This window comes from Osmerus mordax, chromosome 8 (genome assembly GCF_038355195.1).
Source record: "Osmerus mordax isolate fOsmMor3 chromosome 8, fOsmMor3.pri, whole genome shotgun sequence".
NCBI classification, from domain to species: domain Eukaryota; kingdom Metazoa; phylum Chordata; class Actinopteri; order Osmeriformes; family Osmeridae; genus Osmerus; species Osmerus mordax.
This window is the reverse complement of record NC_090057.1, coordinates 8,919,621-8,938,359: the sequence shown is the minus strand read 5'-3', so window position 1 is coordinate 8,938,359 and position 18,739 is coordinate 8,919,621. Positions and strand designations below refer to the sequence as shown.

The 18,739-nt window shown below is 45.8% G+C and overlaps 2 protein-coding genes across 2 annotated transcripts; both read right to left on the bottom strand.

Moving 5' to 3' along the window:
- Window positions 1-334: 334 nt before the first annotated feature.
- Window positions 335-7,010, bottom strand: LOC136947916 (gap junction alpha-1 protein). The gene is made up of 2 exons (XM_067242153.1): window positions 6,930-7,010; window positions 335-3,480 (listed from the first exon to the last, which is right to left on the bottom strand). Exon 2 carries the CDS (start codon window positions 3,462-3,464, stop codon window positions 2,313-2,315), a length of 1,152 nt encoding a protein of 383 aa, XP_067098254.1. The 5' UTR covers window positions 3,465-3,480; window positions 6,930-7,010; the 3' UTR covers window positions 335-2,312.
- Window positions 335-13,555, bottom strand: LOC136947915 (gap junction alpha-1 protein-like). Its single transcript, XM_067242152.1, has 4 exons — window positions 13,423-13,555; window positions 12,004-12,827; window positions 9,274-9,748; window positions 335-2,209 (listed from the first exon to the last, which is right to left on the bottom strand). Exons 2-3 carry the CDS (start codon window positions 12,809-12,811, stop codon window positions 9,378-9,380), a joined length of 1,179 nt encoding a protein of 392 aa, XP_067098253.1. The 5' UTR covers window positions 12,812-12,827; window positions 13,423-13,555; the 3' UTR covers window positions 335-2,209; window positions 9,274-9,377.
- Window positions 13,556-18,739: the final 5,184 nt, after the last annotated feature.

Sequence of the window (18,739 nt, the reverse complement as noted above, 5' to 3'; positions counted from 1 at the left end):
TTATTAGACTATAAATACTCTCCACAGATGATGCAATAACCTTTCTGCAGAGTGTACATCTGCATGTGTCTGATGTTGAGCTTTTTAGCCGGTAGTGTAGACAGAAGTGCTATAGTCAATGTAATATGCAGCTTGCAGCAACATATTTCAGACATACTGTACTGTGTGCCTACTGAATGAGCAGGACACATGGGTGGGAACAGAACAGGGAGAAGGGGGGGTAGGTGAATTGACAGTATGACCACTACTTCATACTAGACCGTGTATCCTGAGGCAGAGTTTTCCAATAACAAAGACAGTTATTGGATGAATGAAATGAAACAATACAACGGAATATAAGAAAGAAAAAAATCTTTATTGGTTAAAATAGCTTTTCACAGATATGATTAATGACTTTTCATTTTATTTATTTATTTTTGCTATCATGCACTTTCACACTGTACAACAGTGGATCTCCATGGAATGGCATTTTCTGACCATGCTCTAGAACAAATGTACACCGATCATGTTTAACTTGTGTTGTTGGGTGTGTTGACTGGGGAGACATCACTGTTGTAGCCCTTCAATATCATTGAACCCAGTTGTCGAACATCACTGTCTGTCTGTCTGTCTGTCTGTCTGTCTGTGTGTCTGTGTGTCTGTGTGTCTGTGTGTCTGTCTGTGTGTCTGTCTGTGTGTCTGTTTGTCTGTCTGTGTGTCTGTATCTGTCTGTCTGTTTATCTGCATGAAGAATGTGCTGTGGTGATTTCTGCCTGGGGTGTTTTAAAATAAATTAGTAACATGCATATCAGAAAACACTTGCCACATTTTCCATCATATAACAACCTAGTCAAGAGCTCAGTGCAAACACCATTGTAGCTGAAAAATCCAGGAAACTCTCTGTTTAAGTACCGAAATACCAGGATGCAAACTTGAAGAAAAAAACAAAACAACAACCATAAGAAATTAAAATTGTCCAATTGTAATTCCATCTACAAGTGTTTGGTAGTTGAGTGAAGCTACGCAGGCGTAAACCTTTTTAATATATTTGACTAAATATTAGTCCAGGTCTATAAGCAGTCTTCTAAAAACTCACATTTTTTGTGACACAGTTAGCTTGTTTTACAGTACTAAACATCTACCTCTCAAGCAGCAACGATTACATTGAGTTGGAAAATAAAATCATTCACTCAAAACAAAGTTAAAACACAAATAACCATTCTACTACCCTCGTCCTCTACCACCCCCACCCCACTCTTACCCACCCCCAAGAAAGAAAACAAAAAACATACAGGAAAATTAAAACAAATAAAGCCTTTCTGTCAAACAAGATACTCTAGAACACATACATTAACAATAAAAACACTTTGTTGTTAACCGGTCCTACAGCAGCTCGCTTGCACAGACTCTCCCATCACCTTTTCCCCACAAAACCCAGAGACAACAAATACTAAAAACAACTGACACCACATAAATTCAAAGTTTTTCAGGAAATGACAGTCGACGATCATTTATAAAAAGTTCCCCTCTTCTTCACATAGAAAGAAATGTGCTGCTGAAATTTGGATAATATTCAATAAATATGAAGTTGGGTGTAGTAACTTTAAAGAATCATTGTGTGGATTCTGGATCAGACCTTGGCTAGCAGTCAGTCTCCTCTGTTAGTGGTGGGAGTCGTGTCTACGTTCACCCAAAAATAATAGTCTCCATGACACTTAACAACCATCCGACGAGACTATTTAAACAGAGACAGGCTCTCTCAGATAAAATGTGGGTGTCATGAGGTCTTTCTGACTAAACTACTTTCCAAGACATTGAGAGAGAGGACGCATCTTGCAAAGTAAAACACTTTTATAAAGGAATGTTGTCATTGTGTGTGGCCATAAGAATGTATCATATACAGCAAAAAAAAAAGAAAAAAAAAGAAAAGAGAAACAAGATCATTCAACCAAAACACCACCAGGCATAGACAGATGATTCTGTGGGCCAGGTATCAGAACACTCAGGTCCCTTAGCTCCACCACTATTTGTGTGTGTTAACGCTGGTTAGCTCCACTAGTTTCAAAGTCATCAATACATCGTGTAGTACCTCCAACAGTGTTAAAGTATTTTTATGTCTCTTTTTATCACCTAAGAGTCTCTTCTAAAACGAGAACAGTGATCGCTGTGGCCCCGCCCCCTTCGGAACGCGTTTGTAAAAAAAAAACAAAAAAAACAATAACACGCCCACCTTGGCACTCTAACTCCTGGTTCTCCGGCTCGGCCACTTGCCCCTTCTTTCCTCTGAGGTCAGAGGAAGTTGCCCAGAGAATGTAGGAGCAGAGGGGGAGGGGCTAGACGTCTAGATCGTCCGGGCGGGGCCGGCTGCTCATGCGGCTGCTGGCCCGGCTGCAGGGGCGGGGGTCCAGCAGGGCCAGCGGCTGCAGCTCGTGGCCCACGCTCAGTTTCTTATGCTCCTGGGTGTCATCGGGAAAGTCGAAAGCCTGGGCGTGGGAGTTGGAGATGGTGCTGCCGTTCTGGCCCAGCCGGTTCTGTTCCGTGCTGTAGTTGGCCCAGTTCTGCTCATTGGCCTGCTTGTTGTAGTTGCGGCAGGAGTTGGTTCTCTCGCCCGTGGCCAACTTGTACCCTGGGGGAGACATGGGGGAAAGGGGTGCTGTGGGAGAGGAACAGCCATTGTAGTAGGCGTACTTGGTGTCAGGCAGATCCTTTGGGGTGGGGCTGAGAGTGCCACTGGGGGGGTAGACGGTGGCGGGTTGCCTACCCTTGACCCGGTCCTTGATCCTCTTGAAGAAGACGTAAAACAGCTCAATGACGTTGAGGGCCAGTGAGACTAGGGACACCACCAGCATGAAGATGATGAAGACCGTTTTCTCCGTGGGTCGGGACAGGAAGCAGTCGACGCGATGCGGGCAGGGTGCCCTTTCACAGGTGTAGACAGCTGCCAGGCTGAAACCGTATATGTACCACTGGATGACCAGGAAGCCCACCTCGAAGATAGACTTGAAGAAGATGCTGACGATGTAGGTTCTGAGCAGGGCACCCTTCATCTTGACCTTGCCGTGCTCCTCCAGGCCGTGCTTCAGCTTCTTCATTTCAATCTTCTTCAGGGGGATGTCCACGTCGCCGCCGTCGTTCTGCACCGCCTTCAGCACTTCCTCCTTCCTGTTGAGCTTCTGCTCCTTCCTCATCAGGTAGAACACATGTGCTAGGTAGAGGAGCGTCGGCGTGGACACAAAGATAATCTGCAGTACCCAGAAGCGCACGTGCGAGATAGGGAAGGACTTGTCGTAGCAGACGTTCTCACAACCGGGCTGCTGGGTGTTGCACTTGAAGGCGGACTGCTCGTCACCCCAGGCAGACTCCACGGCCGTGCCCAGGACCAGGATCCTGAAGATGAAGAGGACGGAGAGCCAGACCTTGCCTCCTGCGGTGGAGTAGGCCTGGACCTTGTCCAGCAGCCTCCCCAGAGCACTCCAGTCACCCATCCTCACCGAGCCTTAGCTACACACAGAGAGAGAAAGGTAGAGAGGGAGAAGGAAGGTTAGTTTGTCTTCATTATAAAGAAACACTGAATAAAAGCCCGCTAATCACACGGACACCTATGTATGCTCCGTAATTTCACTGTCAGACACATTGTTCCTCCAACAAAATATTGGTTTGGTTTAGTAATTATTACATTAATTCATCCTCAATGCAACGGGAAGCTTGGCACTCTGTGGACGGCAGATGAAACACATGCTTAGACTTCTACCCAAGGTGTTGATTTCATTCTGGCCAGTTAAGACATGGACTGGATGGATGGGGTGGGGCAGGTTGGGTCTGGGCTTTCCTTGTGGAGGTCTAATAGAGGAGAATGTACCTAATATGGGTTAACTTCCTGGCAGGTACACTATGAAGACATGGTTCTTCGTCTGTAACATGACTGAGATGTAGCATACAGTGTCTGTGATGTATCTACTGCATAGCCAGAGTGAATTATGGGCAAATGGAAGAGGAGACTTGAGCCATTGAACCTTAGTAGTGCATAAGTTACAAAGATTTAAGTGTTATAAATGTACAACCCCAAAAAATGAAGAAAATAATCCTGAGCTAATTACAAAGGAGTTGGATAGAAGAACGGTTGGAGAAACTCACAAGTAAAACTGACGCTCACTTTCTTTCATCAGCAAACTATAAAAATGTTCACCCAAGAACCTGGTTCTCATCAACCCATTGTTTGTTAACAACTCTAATAAACATGAAAGAATGCCGAAATAAAGGATGTGGACAAAATTAAAGATATCAAATGCCCCTTAGTGAGCCTGTGCACATGTTGGGGGAAAACGCTCTGGGGAAAAGACCACTTCATTCCTAGGAACTGTGTTGCTTAGACACAGTAACCGTTCTTTAATACAGAAAGCAATTTGTCTGCCATCTGGTACACAATTTACTATCTTAATTAAAGATGCAGTATCCACATATATCAGTACCCCTGGTATGTAGTCCTGCATGGCCAGAGTATTAGCTTCTACAATGACAAGGTCTTGGATTCCAGTGTCAGTAGAATCAAGAGCAGACACTAGAGAAATCTGTTTTCACTACTGATTGAATTCATTTTCGAACTACCATGTGAGCCATTCATAACCTAAAGCTTATAGTTGCTTAACAGTAATTTCCCATTAATACCCCAGATGTGTCTTCTCACCTCTCTCTCTCTCTCTCTCTCTCTCTCTCTCTCTCTCTCTCTCTCTCTCTCTCTCTCTCTTCCCAGTAAGAAGGGATGCCTGCTGTACAGTCTAACAGCTCTTTCTGCACTGAGGGAAATGTTCTCTATTCTTCTGACTAAAGTGGAAGGGCTCGTTAGTCAAAGTAACAACCAGGAAGATTTTTTAACACCGTTCTCCCACTAATTCTTCACTTGTAAAGGCATGAGGTGAAGTGGTGTGAACAAGCACACATTTCAGTGAGGGCAGAAAGATAAAGAGTCTGGACACAGCCTCTGTCTGGGGGGGAGGGAGGGAGGGAGGGAGGGAGGGAGGAAGGGAGGGAGGGAGGGAGGGAGGGAGGGAGGGAGGGAGGGAGGGAGGGAGGGAGGGAGGGAGGGAGGGAGGGAGGGAGGGAGGGAGGGAGGGAGGGAGGGAGGGAGGGAGGGAGGGAGGGAGGGAGGGAGGGAGGGAGGGAGGGAGGGAGGGAGGGAGGGGTAATGGCTTTGAGAAGAGGAGGCAAGTGAGTGCTCTGTGGTCATGTTGTATTGCTCCCAAACAATGACCTTTACCCTCACCCAATCCGCACCTTGATCATCAGAGATAAGATATAATCATGTCTGCAGTCTGTGAGCTTGGAGGGGTGACAACACTGGCTAAACGTCTAACTCTGATATAGACAGCCTGGCCTTACACACTCGCACGGCCTGGGCTTAAAATGCACACACACACACACACACACACACACACACACACACACACACACACACACAGCTTGGACCCACGCACAAACCACACAGCCTGGACTCACACACATACAGTCTGGATGCAAACACATGCACAGTCTAGTTTCACACACACTACCTTCTGCACACAGTGCTCATGAGAGTCTTCTCCACTCTGTAAAGCCTGGTCCTAGACTGGCTAAGCTGACAAGGCCTCCAGCCTCCTGGATGATCTGTGTCCAGATAACTGGCAACAGAGCAGTTTAAGGAATGACCAAAGAACATGACAATGGGTCAGTGAAGACGTTCAACAAGTATATTGGTAGAGACAAATGGAGTTCACAAGGTCATTAGGACTGGTCACAAGACATGATTAATGATAACCCTTCAGGACAGGAATACTGTCCATGGAAATACAACACACAACACCTGCTGTTGCCTGCCAGCTTTCTTAACACAATGCATGTTCCGCCACTTAGAACATTCTTAAAAATTGATGAGAGCATTCTGAAGATGAGCGCAAGTGACATAAAATCCCGCCAGTTTCTACTTGAGTGAGTCGGTGGCCCCATGAAATGTATCTAGACAGTAGTAATACAATGGCCCTCACAGATTCTGCTCACACAACAATGGTTGCCCCAGACAATACATTTCAGATTTATATTTTTTTCTTTGAGAACTCATTTAAGTTCTAGTCTTTGATGTTAATCTTAAATAATCTCAAACCTATAAGTACTGACATGAAGACATCCAGTGAGGTTCATAAGTAAGCCTAGCCTAATGTTTGAAAGCTTTGATTTTTTTTTTTCTTTCTTTGAATTGTGATTTTAAAAAACAATGTCAGTGTTTTTATTCATGAAACAACTTAAAAACTATAATAAGAACATCTGCAAAAAAAATGAAATGCACCCGCTGTATTTCTTTATTCAGGACGATTTAAAAGCCCTCACTCCTGTCCAGACGCAGGGAACTTTTAAAGGTCTCCTGTCAGAATTCAATCTTATTGGAATACAAGGTCCAGGTGAGATAAAGTTATTATTAGAGAAATGTCAGTTAAATATGCAGAACAGACTCTTGCGCCTTTGCTTTTTGTAGCGATCTTATTACTATTCATCGCATGCTGGAGTAAGAGTACAGTAAAATGCCTCAGGCTATGTAACCTGGCTACTAACAGACTGTTTCAACTTAAGGGAGGGGATAGAGAAAATAAACGTATAGGAAAAGAAAACGCTCATGTAGCCTAAATGTAAGGGTAAGTAAAAAATGCGCAAAATCAAGAAGAATTTGGGAGAGTTTGGGAGAGTTACCAATGAAATAAAATACATCATGAATGTCTACTGCGGATACGGGATAACTGGATTAATAATTGTTAACTTGTTTTTAAACATGTATATAACTTGTTATACAGTCATGCTGTGTTTGGAAGTGCATACAATGTTTCTGAGCGTTACCTCAAACTGCAACAAAAAAAAGAAAAAAGAAAAGGACAAAAAAGAAAAACTCACAAAGTTAGTATTCCAGGTTAGAAAACAGAAAATCTTACCTGGAAAGTTATTGAGAAGCAGGAAGAGAGTCCTAAGGGACTTTCTCCGTAACTTCGTGAATCACACTGCTTTCTTGAAATCCAAGTTTGGGACCACGGAGATACTGAGACAAACTTCTCAAACTTTCCTTGCTTATAACCGTCCGCTAACGGGCTGAGGGCGGAGGGGAAAAAATAGAAAAGGATGAGTGAAGAGTTGAGTCACCTGATTCCTACGTCAAGAGACCTCCTTGCGTTCTTTCCCTGTATACCTTTTCCGTCAGATGTTCTGTTAAGATGAAAAAAGTTGATGCCACACGACATTAGATTGAATAGCCTATATGATCACTAAATGGTGTGCTTATTGACGACAGATATGTGCGCCAATCTTCCTCTGTATTTTGTATGGGTTATCAGGCCCAATCATGACGGCCTTTGCAATCATCGATGTATGTGGAGTAGGCTATCAGTTTAAGATCGAGGGGAAAAAGCTAATTTAATGATAATATCGATTTAGACGAATAAACAAAATATGTCTTAAATTACTTAATCGAAAGATGCTTTTTTTTATCAGGACATTTTGTCCAAAGTTAATTTTAATTGGCCTTGTGTGAGTTATTCCGTGTAGGCGGGTCTATGTGAATTAGGCTACTATTGAGTAGTAATTAAGATATTTTAAATTAAGTTGGTTTACCTTATCAATGAGACATGCGCCGTCTCTCAAGAGACATGGATAAACAGAGGCCTTCAAATCTACTTGAAATCGGCCGCTGACGTGTTCAACATCACTTAGTGTATAGAGCCACCTAGGGGACTTCCGGGGAACCAGACTTTAAAACAAATCGGCACTCATGTTTTATTTTCCTTCAAGAAGAAAAACTAAGAATCATTCTTCTTTGAACTTATGTCAAGAAAACGATCTAGTGAAATTGGCAACATCCAGAGAGTAATTTGTAAGCAATCAGACAGAAGAAATCAAAACAAATACACATTTTCTCTGCTCATATTTCAGTCACATTTGAACAGATGGGAACCATAGAAACAAAAGTATAACCTGGACAACATAACACTCAATCACCAGCAAAACCTTTTTGGGATGCATGAGTCTCAGGTATCTTTCTCTTGACAAATGTGATTGCTTTTTGAAAATGCTAACTACACTTGTAATAAGACTAAGTTGGTTGTCAGTTTTGTGGTTTATTTTACTCAGTGTTATCATTCATTTTTCAAAGCTGAAGAGACCCTGTTTTAGTATGCAACTTTAATGTTTTTGTATTTTAAATAATCATGTCGTATTGCAGAATTTCTATAGGAATAAGTAATATGGCGGTCTTTCTGTCAATTTATCAAATTACCTATCGAATTTATCCCTATATTACCATGGTAATCATCTAAATGCAAGAATCATCATGTAAATCATCATGTTAATCACCATATAAATCACACTGATAATCCCCATGTAAATACCATTGTAAATCGCCTTGTAAATCACATTACTAGAGACCTTGTAAATCACATTGTTGATAACCATGTAAATCACAGTGTCGGTCCTGTGTTTAGCAGCATCCATGTCATCATGGGGGAGTGGTCGTTCCTGGGTTCTCTTCTGGACAAGGTTCAACACCACTCCACAGTGGTGCAGTCGGTCTGGCTGGCCTTGCTCTTCAGACTGTTATCTGTGATGGATAAGGTCAGTGGCTGACCACCCTCTAAACAGGGAAATATCATAGTATCAGTCACATATGTTTCTTGATTTGCTCTGCTGTATATTAAATATGTGAATTGAATGGTGATGATACGGGTCAAAACTGAGATCTGAGATCTATAAATCACAACACACCAGTCACAACAGTTTCTTCTCACATTAATATCCAACTAATTATTACTGTATAACTATAATTTTGACCCATTATTATGTTGAGTAAGTTTTACATTACATGAGCAAGTAGTTTAGAGAAATTGTACTAAACATCTACCTCTCAAGCAGCAACTTTACATTGAGTTGGAAAATAAAACTCAAAAACAAAGTTAAAACACAAATAATCATTCTACTGCCCTCACCCTCTACCACCCCCACCCCACTCTTACCCACCCCCAAGAAAGAAAACAAAAAACATACAAAAAAAGGTAAACAAATAAAGCCTTTCTGTCAAACAAGATACTTTCTCAGATAAAATGTGGGTGTCATGAGGGCTTTCTGACTAAACTACTTTCCAAGACAATGAGAGAAAGGACACATCTTGCAAAGTAAAACACTTTTATAAAGGAATGTTGTCATTGTGTGTGGTCATAAGAATGTATCATATACAGCCCCCTTCGGAACGCGTTTGTAAAAAAAAAATATATATATATATAACACGTCCACCTTGACACTCTAACTTCCTGGTTCTCCGGCTCGGCCACTTGCCCCTTTTTTCCACTGAGGTCAGAGGAAGTTGCCTAGAGAATGTAGGAGCAGAGGGGGAGGGGCTAGATGCATAGATCGTCCGGGTGGTGCCGGCTGCTCATGCGGGCCAATGGCTGCAGCTCGTGGTCCGCGTTCAGTGTATTATGCTCCTGGGTGTCATCGGGAAAGTCGAAATCCTGGGAGTTGGAGATGGTGCTGCCGTTCTGGCCCAGCCGGTTCTGTTCTGTGTTGTAGTTGTCCCGGTTCTGCTCATTGGCCTGCTCGTTGTAGTTGGTTCTGTCGCCCGTGGCCAAGGAGTTGGTTCTCTCGCCCGTGGCCAACTTGTACCCTGGGGGAGACATGGGGGAAAGGGATGCTGTGGGGGAGGAACAGCCATTGTAGTAGGCGTACTTGGTGTCAGGCAGATCCTTGGGGGGGGGGGCTGAGAGTGCCACTGGGGGGGGGTAGATATTGGCGGGAGGAGCAGCCATTGTAGTAGGCGTTGTGGCAACCCAGGGGCGCAGCACCATGAACAGCGTCCCAGTAGACACCACAGGCACTCCGATCAGCACCTTGGGCAGCGACACCGGCAAGCCCGGGGTCAGGTGATCAGGGGAAGGTATGTCCGGGTGCCACCCCCACAGGAGACAACGAGCAGGTGCAGCTCATGAGTGGAATGGAGGATGGCCACACCATTAAAGGCAGGCCAGCTCTTCCGCAGGGGGGATCGCTAGAAGTGAGTAGGAGCTGGAATCTAACACATAGTATATACGTCTGTAATCTAACCAACACCTACTGTGTGTTTTTTCAGTGAGGAGTGGGGGGATCCAGATAGACCAGCCGCCAGACCAGTCCAGACCGTTCCCTTGACCGAAGAAGAATCTAATTTATTTTTGTGTTTATTTAAATAAACGCCTGCAATTTCATCCAACCAACCGTGCTTTTGAGTAGTGCTGTGCTGTTCGCTCCTGACTATGCCCCTTGCTTGTCAGTTGGGGCATCTCGCCCGACAATGCCCCGCTGGCGATATACCCATGCCCTCCGCCAGCGCCGGGAAAGGGAGGGGCCTCATGACCACGTGTTGGGCTCACAAGACCCCTGCCTCTCCGAACGTGCCAGTCCGGGTGGGAAACCAGGACACCTCCGCCCTTATCGACTCAGGCAGTGTGGTTACGCTGATCCGAGTCCACGGGGACGTCAAGCAATACCCCACACGCTAGATCGAGGTTTGCACCTCGCGGGGGGCCTTCACAGTGCGGGCAGGGCTGGTGCCCAAACTCCCTGTCCCACTGCTCGTCGGGCGGGATTGTCCCATCTTCGAGAGGTTCTGGGGGCTGCAACCCAGGGGGACCTCCCTGCCCAGACCAGCCCGATGCGGGAAACCCAGAGCTGCATGTGCGGCCCCTTCTCCCTCCGTGTCATCCGCCGAGGACCTCCAGGGTGGGGGAAGACGCCAACCCCCCTCCCCCGCAACCGCAGGAGACCCCGACCGGAGGGGCCGCCAAACCCCTGACACCAACACGGCCACGGAGGGCTCCCACCCACCCAGAGGCGTGGATGTGGACAGCTCTCACCCCACAGAGTTGTCAGAGTTCCCCCTGGCCGCTGAGGGAAGGGGGAGTCGAGAGGACCGGTTTGCTACAGCCCAATGAGAGGACGACGCCCTGAGACATCCATGGGCACGGGTGCTCACCCACAACGGTCAAGTCCTCGAGCCGGTGAGTCCCCTGTCTTACCCCTTCTTTGTTACAAAGAACACGTTACTGTACAGAATGTCTAAGAAGGGAGCTCTGATAGTTGAACAGCTGTTAGTCCCTCGACCATATACAAGTACGGTCCTGTACCTGGCTCACTCGCACCTCCTGGGGGCTCACCTGGGGATAGACAAAACTCGGGAGAGGATAGAGGCCCGGTTTATCGGCCCGGCCTTAAACGAGCGGTTGCAGATTATTGTGCAGACTGGCCAGAATGCCAAAGGGTCGCCCCACAGCCCTCTGTCAGACACCCTCTCATCCCTCTGCCCATTATCGAAGAGCCGTTTGAATGGCTTGCCATGGACATTGTAGGACCCCTCCCCAAGACTAGCCGAGGCCACAGATACATCCTGGTGATCATTGACTATGCCACCCGGTACCCGGAAGCCCTTCCACTCCGGGCTGCCACCGCAAAAACTGTAGCCAAATAACTGTTTTTGTTCAGCATCCCAGTAGACACCACACACACTCTGATCAGTACCTTGGGCAGCAGCACCGGCAAGCCCAGGGTCAGGTGATCAGGGGCAGGTATGTCCGGGTGCCGCCCCCACAAAAACAAAGAACTGCACAGGTGCAGCTCATGAGTGGAATGGAGGATGGCCACACCATAAAAGGCGGGCCAGCCCTGCCGCAGGGGGGATCGCTAGAAGTGTGTAGGAGCTGGAATCTAACACATAGTATGTATGGCTGTAATTTAACCAACACCTACTTTGTGTTTTTTCAGTGAGGAGTGGGGGGTCCAGATAGACCAGCTGCCAGACCAGTCCAGACCGTTCCCTCAACCAAGGAATAATCTAATTTATTTTTGTGTTTTGTTTGGTCGTTTATTTAAATAAACGCCTACTATTTCATCCAACCAACCAAGCTTTTAAGTAGTGCTGTGCTGTTCGCACCTGGCTACGCCCCTTGGTTGCCACAGTCTACTTGGTGTCAGGCAGATCCTTGGAGGAGGGGCTGAGAGTGTAGATGGTGGCGGGATGCTTACCCTTGATCCGGTCCTTGATCTTCTTGACAACATAAAACAGCTCGATGATGTTGAGGAGCAGTGAGACTAGGGACACCACCAGCATGAAGATGATGAAGACCGTTTTCTCCGTGGGTCGGGACAGGAAGCAGTCGACGCGATGCGGGCAGGGCGCCCTTTCACAGGTGTAGACAGCTGCCAGGCTGAAACCGTAGATGTACCACTGGATGACCAGGAAGCCCATCTCGAATATAGACTTGGAGAAGATGCTGACGATGTAGGTTCTCAGCAGGGTGCCCTTCATCTTGATCTTGCCGTGATCCTCCAGGCCGTGCTTCTCCTTCTTCATCTTAAGCTTCTTCATCTTAAGCTTCTTCATCTTAAGCTTCTTCATCTTAAGCTTCTTCAGGTGGATGTCCTTGTCGCCGCCGTCGTTCTGCACCGCCGTCAGCACCGCCGTCAGCACTTCCTGCTTCCTCTCGAGATTCTTCTGCATCCTTATCAGGTAGAACACATACGCTAGGTAGAAAAGCGTCGGTGTAGACACAAAGATAATCTGCAGTACCCAGAAGCGCACATGCGAGATAGGGAAGGACTTGTCGTAGCAGACGTTCTCACAACCGGGCTGCTGGGTGTTGCACTTGAAGGCGGACTGCTCATCGCCCCAGGCAGACTCCACGGCCGTGCCCAGGACCAGGATCCTGAAGATGAAGAGCACGGAGAGCCAGACCTTGCCTCCTGCAGTGGAGTAGGCCTGGACCTTGTGCAGCAGACTCCCTAGAGCATTCCAGTCACCCATCCTCACCGAGCCTTAGCTACACACAGAGAGAAACAGGTAGAGAGGGAGAAGGAAGGTTAGTTTGTCTTCAGTATAAAGAAACAATGAATAAAAGCCTGCTAATCACACTGGGAGGGAGGGAGGGAGGGAGGGAGGGAGGGAGGGAGGGAGGGAGGGAGGGAGGGAGGGAGGGAGGGAGGGAGGGAGGGAGGGAGGGAGGGAGGGAGGGAGGGAGGGAGGGAGGGAGGGAGGGAGGGAGTTTCAGTTTCAGTTGTTACTTTCAAGATTTATAAAATCTGCTTTGAATGTCTGATTTAGTTCAATTCAAACAGACGAAACCAGTGACTCACATAATAAAATAATCTTTAAAACCATCTGATGCAAGTTTAGTCTAAAAACAGAATTCTAAAAACAGGAAGGGATATTTAATTACAGTGTATAGCAGTAAACAGTATGCAGGGGTGAAAGCTGATAGTTTTTAATTGTAAAACAATAAAGACAAAATGTCTTGTCTTTTTTGTTTTGCAGAAAACAAGTTTTGGGATGTTATGGCATAATAACTATGAAGGAAAGATTTCCTTCTTTACATAACATTTTCTGAATTAATTACAGCATCCACCTTGTTAACTCACCTTGTGGCTAGCTTAACTCAGAAAGGCATGTCTTCTCGCGAATGAAGAGGAATGATGTTGATGAAAATGTGATCTGAATTGTAGAACTGCTTTAGAGAGCTGGAAAGGGAAGTTACCAGACTTATATATCCAGAGTTTGACTCAGCAGTGTCTCCTTGGCGTGTTTGCGGACTTGTCTCTTAGACTTGGATTCAAATGGAATTTGGAATAACCAGTTTTATCAAACATCCTCTCCCTGGTAAAAGTTTAATAGTGTATCCTAGGCGTGCATGTCGTCCAACCAGCATGTTAACTTGACGGATTATGCTGAGTATGTGACGGGCTACATATCCAAGTGCATGGAAGATGTGACCGTCATCAAAAACATCACCACGAAAGCCAACGAAAAACCTTGGTTCACCAGTGATGTACATGAGACTCCTGAGAGTTCGAAATGCTGCTTTCAAGTCTGGGGACAAAGACACCCTCAGATCTGCCAGGGCCAACTTGAACCTGGGCGTGAGAGCAGCCAAGCGTTCCCATGGACAGAAAATCCAAGCATGTTTCACAGACTCAAAGGACCCCAGGCGCTTGTGGCAAGGCATCCTGTCAGTCACTGACTACAGACCAACACCCCCACTGAGGACAACACAGATTTCCTCAACACACTTAACACCTACTTCAGCAGATTGGAGGATAATAACAACACCTCACCAACAAAAGCCCCTCCCGGCCCGGACGATGAAACACTTCACCTGGACCCAGCTGACGTGCGGAGGACCCTACTGACGGTGAACCCCAGGAAAGCTGCAGGACCTGACAACATACCTGGGCGTGTGCTCAGAGATTGTGCTGACCAACTGAAAGACGTCCTCACGGATATCTACAACACCTCTCTCAGGCAAGCCATCATACCAACATGTTTCAAAGCCACCACCATCATACCGCTGCCAAAGAAATCCCCAGCATCAACACTGAACGACTACCGGCCCATAGCATTCACCCCCATCATGATGAAGTACTTTGAAAGCTTGGTCAAGGCCCATATAACATCCAGTCTCCACACTACACGACCCATTCCAGTTTGTATATCGTCCCAAACGCTCCACTGATGATGCCATAGCAACAGCACTCCACCTATGCCTGGCTCATCTGGAAAACAAAGACAGTTACATGCGGATGCTATTCATTGACTTCAGCTCCGCCTTCAATACAGTCATCCCCCAACACCTGGTAAATAAACTTGGCTCAATAGGCATCAGCACCCCACTATGCAACTGGTTACTGGACTTCCTCACCGTCAAAACTCTTCAGAGACCATCATCATGAACACTGGGGTCCCCCAGGGCTAGGTGCTGAGCCCTCTGCTGTTCACGCTGATGACCCATGACTGCTGTGCCAAAAACACTTCGAACCATATCATCAAGTTGGCAGATGACACAACAGTGGTGGGCCTCATCAGCGGCGCTGACGACTCAGCCTACAGAGAGGAGGTGCATCAACTTATTAACTGGTGTGACAACAACAACCTACAACTGAACGTCAATAAAACAAAATAAATAACTGTGGACTTCAGGACACACACTCCACTTACTATAAATGGCAGTGCTGTGGAGTCTATGAAAAGCACCAAGTTCCTGGGGGTGCATATCACAGATGATCTTACATGGTCCACCAACACCACCTCTCTGGTCAAGAGGGCACAGCAACGCCTCCACTTCCTTCGCCGGATGAGGAGAGCTGACCTCCCACCTTCTGCCCTCACCACCTTTTACAGGGGTGCCATTGAGAGCATCCTAACCAGCAGCCTCTCGGTCTGGTACGGCAGTTGCTCTGCTGCTGACCAGAAGGCCCTGCAGAGAGTGGTGAGGACAGCAGAGAAGATCACCAGACCAGTTCAACCATCCATTCAGGACATGGACCTGCCCCGCTGCCGCAAGAGAGCCATCACCATAGACCCCCCCCCCCCCCCCCCCCCCCCCCCCCACCCAGCACACAAACTGTTCACCCTCCTACCATCTGGCAAGCGCTACAGCAGCATACGGTGCAAGACTACCAGACTCAGCAGCATATTTTCCCCACAGGCCATCAGATTACTCAACACACTCAAGAAAATCTCATGAACAGGTGCTCCTGCACCACATACACCCACTAAGGACCAATCACATGAACAAGTGCTCCTGCACCACATACACCCACTAAGGACCTACTGACTGCTAAATTATTTCTTTTTTTTAACTCTGTAAGTTCAATGTCTGCACTATGCACTTCATATGCAAAATAACATATAGTATCCATGCTACTATTCAGTACTTTGAACACCTATCTGTTGTTCTTATCGTATATGTTGTCTTTTAACCTGTTGATGAATGTTTGGACTAGTATGTCAAATGTTAAAATGTTTTATTACTTGCACATTTGGAGTATGGGGAAACGCAATTTCGATCGTCTGTGTAATTACTTGTTGCATGGTTTGATTGACAATAAAGTTAACTTTGACTTTGATAATTCCCCCTCCCAGCTGGTCTGAACAGGTGTCAGTACAGTAGGTTGTCATTCTGTCAGGAGTACATTTTGTATTGTGAACTCAGTAGGAAGCACATGGAGGCCCAATATGAAGAGCTTTGGGTTGAGGGCAGAGGGTGTTTATAGACAGGACTACCCTATGTGACAAGGATAACACAGAGGCAGACACATGAAGTGTTTAAGTTAGTAACACATAAAATACAAATCTATGAATGTACTATCAGTGGCACAATATTTGAAATAATTGAATATGTGATTTTAAAGGGGAGGCAAGAAGGATTTTAGACTGTGTAATGTATTTCAATGAAGCACTTGGGGTGTGCTTGATTTACCGTGATTTTTCGGACTCAATGGAACCAACAGTATTATAGAAAAGTCAAGTCTACACTGAGCAAAAGTGAAGTAAATAAAATGTATTTATTCGATGACTAGGAAATTTTCTTTTTTATCTTAGACTATAGGCAAATGAGAGCACGTTCTATTTTACGGGTTAGTAAAACATATTGATCTAAGACTAGACTGTGAAAACAGAGTTGCGTGAGACAGAATGTCATGACATCTGTTATTAGACCAGTTTGCTGAGTTTGCATTCAAGTTTTGTGTTTGTTCAAGTGTTTTGGTGTTAAGCCGAAAACAGCATTCTAAGCATGTTTTGGCAACAGTGTTTCAGTGCTTCAGATTCATCTCAATCTTTTTCAGGGGAATCCCTTCAGGAGAAAGCACCTTCAGCACTTCCTCCTTCCTGTTCAGCTTCTGCTCCTTCCTTATCAGGTAGAACACATAGGTAGGTCCGCTAGGTAGAGGAGCGTCGGCGTAGAGACAAATATAATCCCTCCCCAGCCTCTCCAGAGCACTCCAGTCACACATCCTCACCAAGCCTTAGCTACACAGAGAGAGAGAAAGGTAGAGAAGGAAGGTTAGTTTGAGAAGGAAGGTTAGTTTGTCTTCAGTATGAACGTGTCATCAAAAGAAACACTGAACGCCTGCTAAACACACAGACACCTATGTATGCTCCATACTTTTGAGGGGGTGGGTTCACTGGCTGGGGGAATGGCTTTGAGAAGAGGAGGCAAGTGAGTGCTCTGTGGTTATGCTGTATTGCTCCCAAACAATGACCTTTATCCTCACCCAATCCTCACCTTGATCATCAGAGATAAGATACAATCATGTCTGCAGTCTGTGAGCTTGGAGGGGTGACAACACTGGCAGGACCGGATACACGTCTATCTCTGATATAGACAGCCTGGCTTTACACACTCACGCGGCCTGGGCTTAAAACGCACACACAAAAACACACACAGCTTGGACCCACACACACACAGCCTGGACCCACACACACCCAGCCTGGACCCACACACACACAGCCTGGACCCACACACATACACAGTCTGGATGCAAACACACGCACAGTCTAGTTTCAGACACACTACCTTCTGCACACAGTGCTCATGAGAGTCTTCTCCACTCTGTAAAGCCTGGTCCTAGACTGGCTAAGCTGACGAGGCCTCCAGCCTCCTGGATGATCTGTGTCCAGATAACTGGCAACAGAGCAGTTTAAGGAATGACCAAAGAACATGACAATGGGTCAGTGAAGACGTTCAACAAGTATACTGGTAGAGACAAATGGAGTTCACAAGGTCATTAGGACTGGTCACAAGACATGATTAATGATAACCCTTCAGGACAGGAATACTGTCCATGGAAATACAACACACAACACCTGCTGTTGCCTGCCAGCTTTCTTAACACAATGCATGTTCCGCCACTTAGAACATTCTTAAAAATTTATGAGAGCATTCTGAAGATGAAGGCAAGTGACATAAAATCTTGCCAGTTCTACTTGAGTGAGTCGGTGGCCCCATTAAATGTATCTAGACAGTAGTAATACAATGGCCCTCACAGATTCTGCTCACACAACAATGGTTGTCCCAGACAATACATTTCAGATTAGCGCGTTACCACACCTGTGTTAGCCAGCACAAGCCCATTGGGCCACGTCCGATAAGACGGCATTAAAAGGCCACGCGGATACGCACAAACACACACACACACGCACACACTCAGCCCATTTGTTGCATGATCAGGGCTGCTGCCGCCCTCCACCATCCCCTTCTTCCCCATGCTGTCTGTATGTTCTATCCATCAGGGGGATTATATCTCTCTTGCTCCCTGCCTCATATGTCATGTATGTAGGCTATGTGTTGCATCGAGGAGTGCTTCCCTTAGATCATCCACTCCGCCAAAGTCAAATCTACATGTCCATGTCATGTAACAATAAATTCTCAAATCTAATATGTGATTGTCTTGACTGAACTGTATTTCTTTATTTAGGATTATTTAAAAGCCCTCACCCCTGTCCAGACGCAGAAACCTTTAATAGGTCTCCTGTCAGAATTCAATCTTATTGGAACACAAAGTCCAGGTGAGATAAAGATATGATTATAGAAATGTCTGTTAAATATGCAAAAGAATAATAAATCCATGTCCATAATGAACAGACGCATTGCTTGTGCGCCTTTGCTTTTTGGAGCGAGCTTATTAGCTACTATTCATTGTGTGCTGGAGTAAGAGTACAGTAAAATGCCTCAGGCTATGTATCCTGGCTACTAACAGACTTTTTCAACTTAAGGGAAGGGATAGAGAAAATATACGTATAGGAAAAGAAAACGCTCATGTAAACTAAATGTAAGGGAAAGTAAAAAATGCGCAAAATCAAGAAGAATTTAGGAGACCTTCGAACTTTTTAGAGTTACAAATAAGATAAAATACGTCATGAATGTTTACTGCGGATACGGGATAATTGAATTAAGAA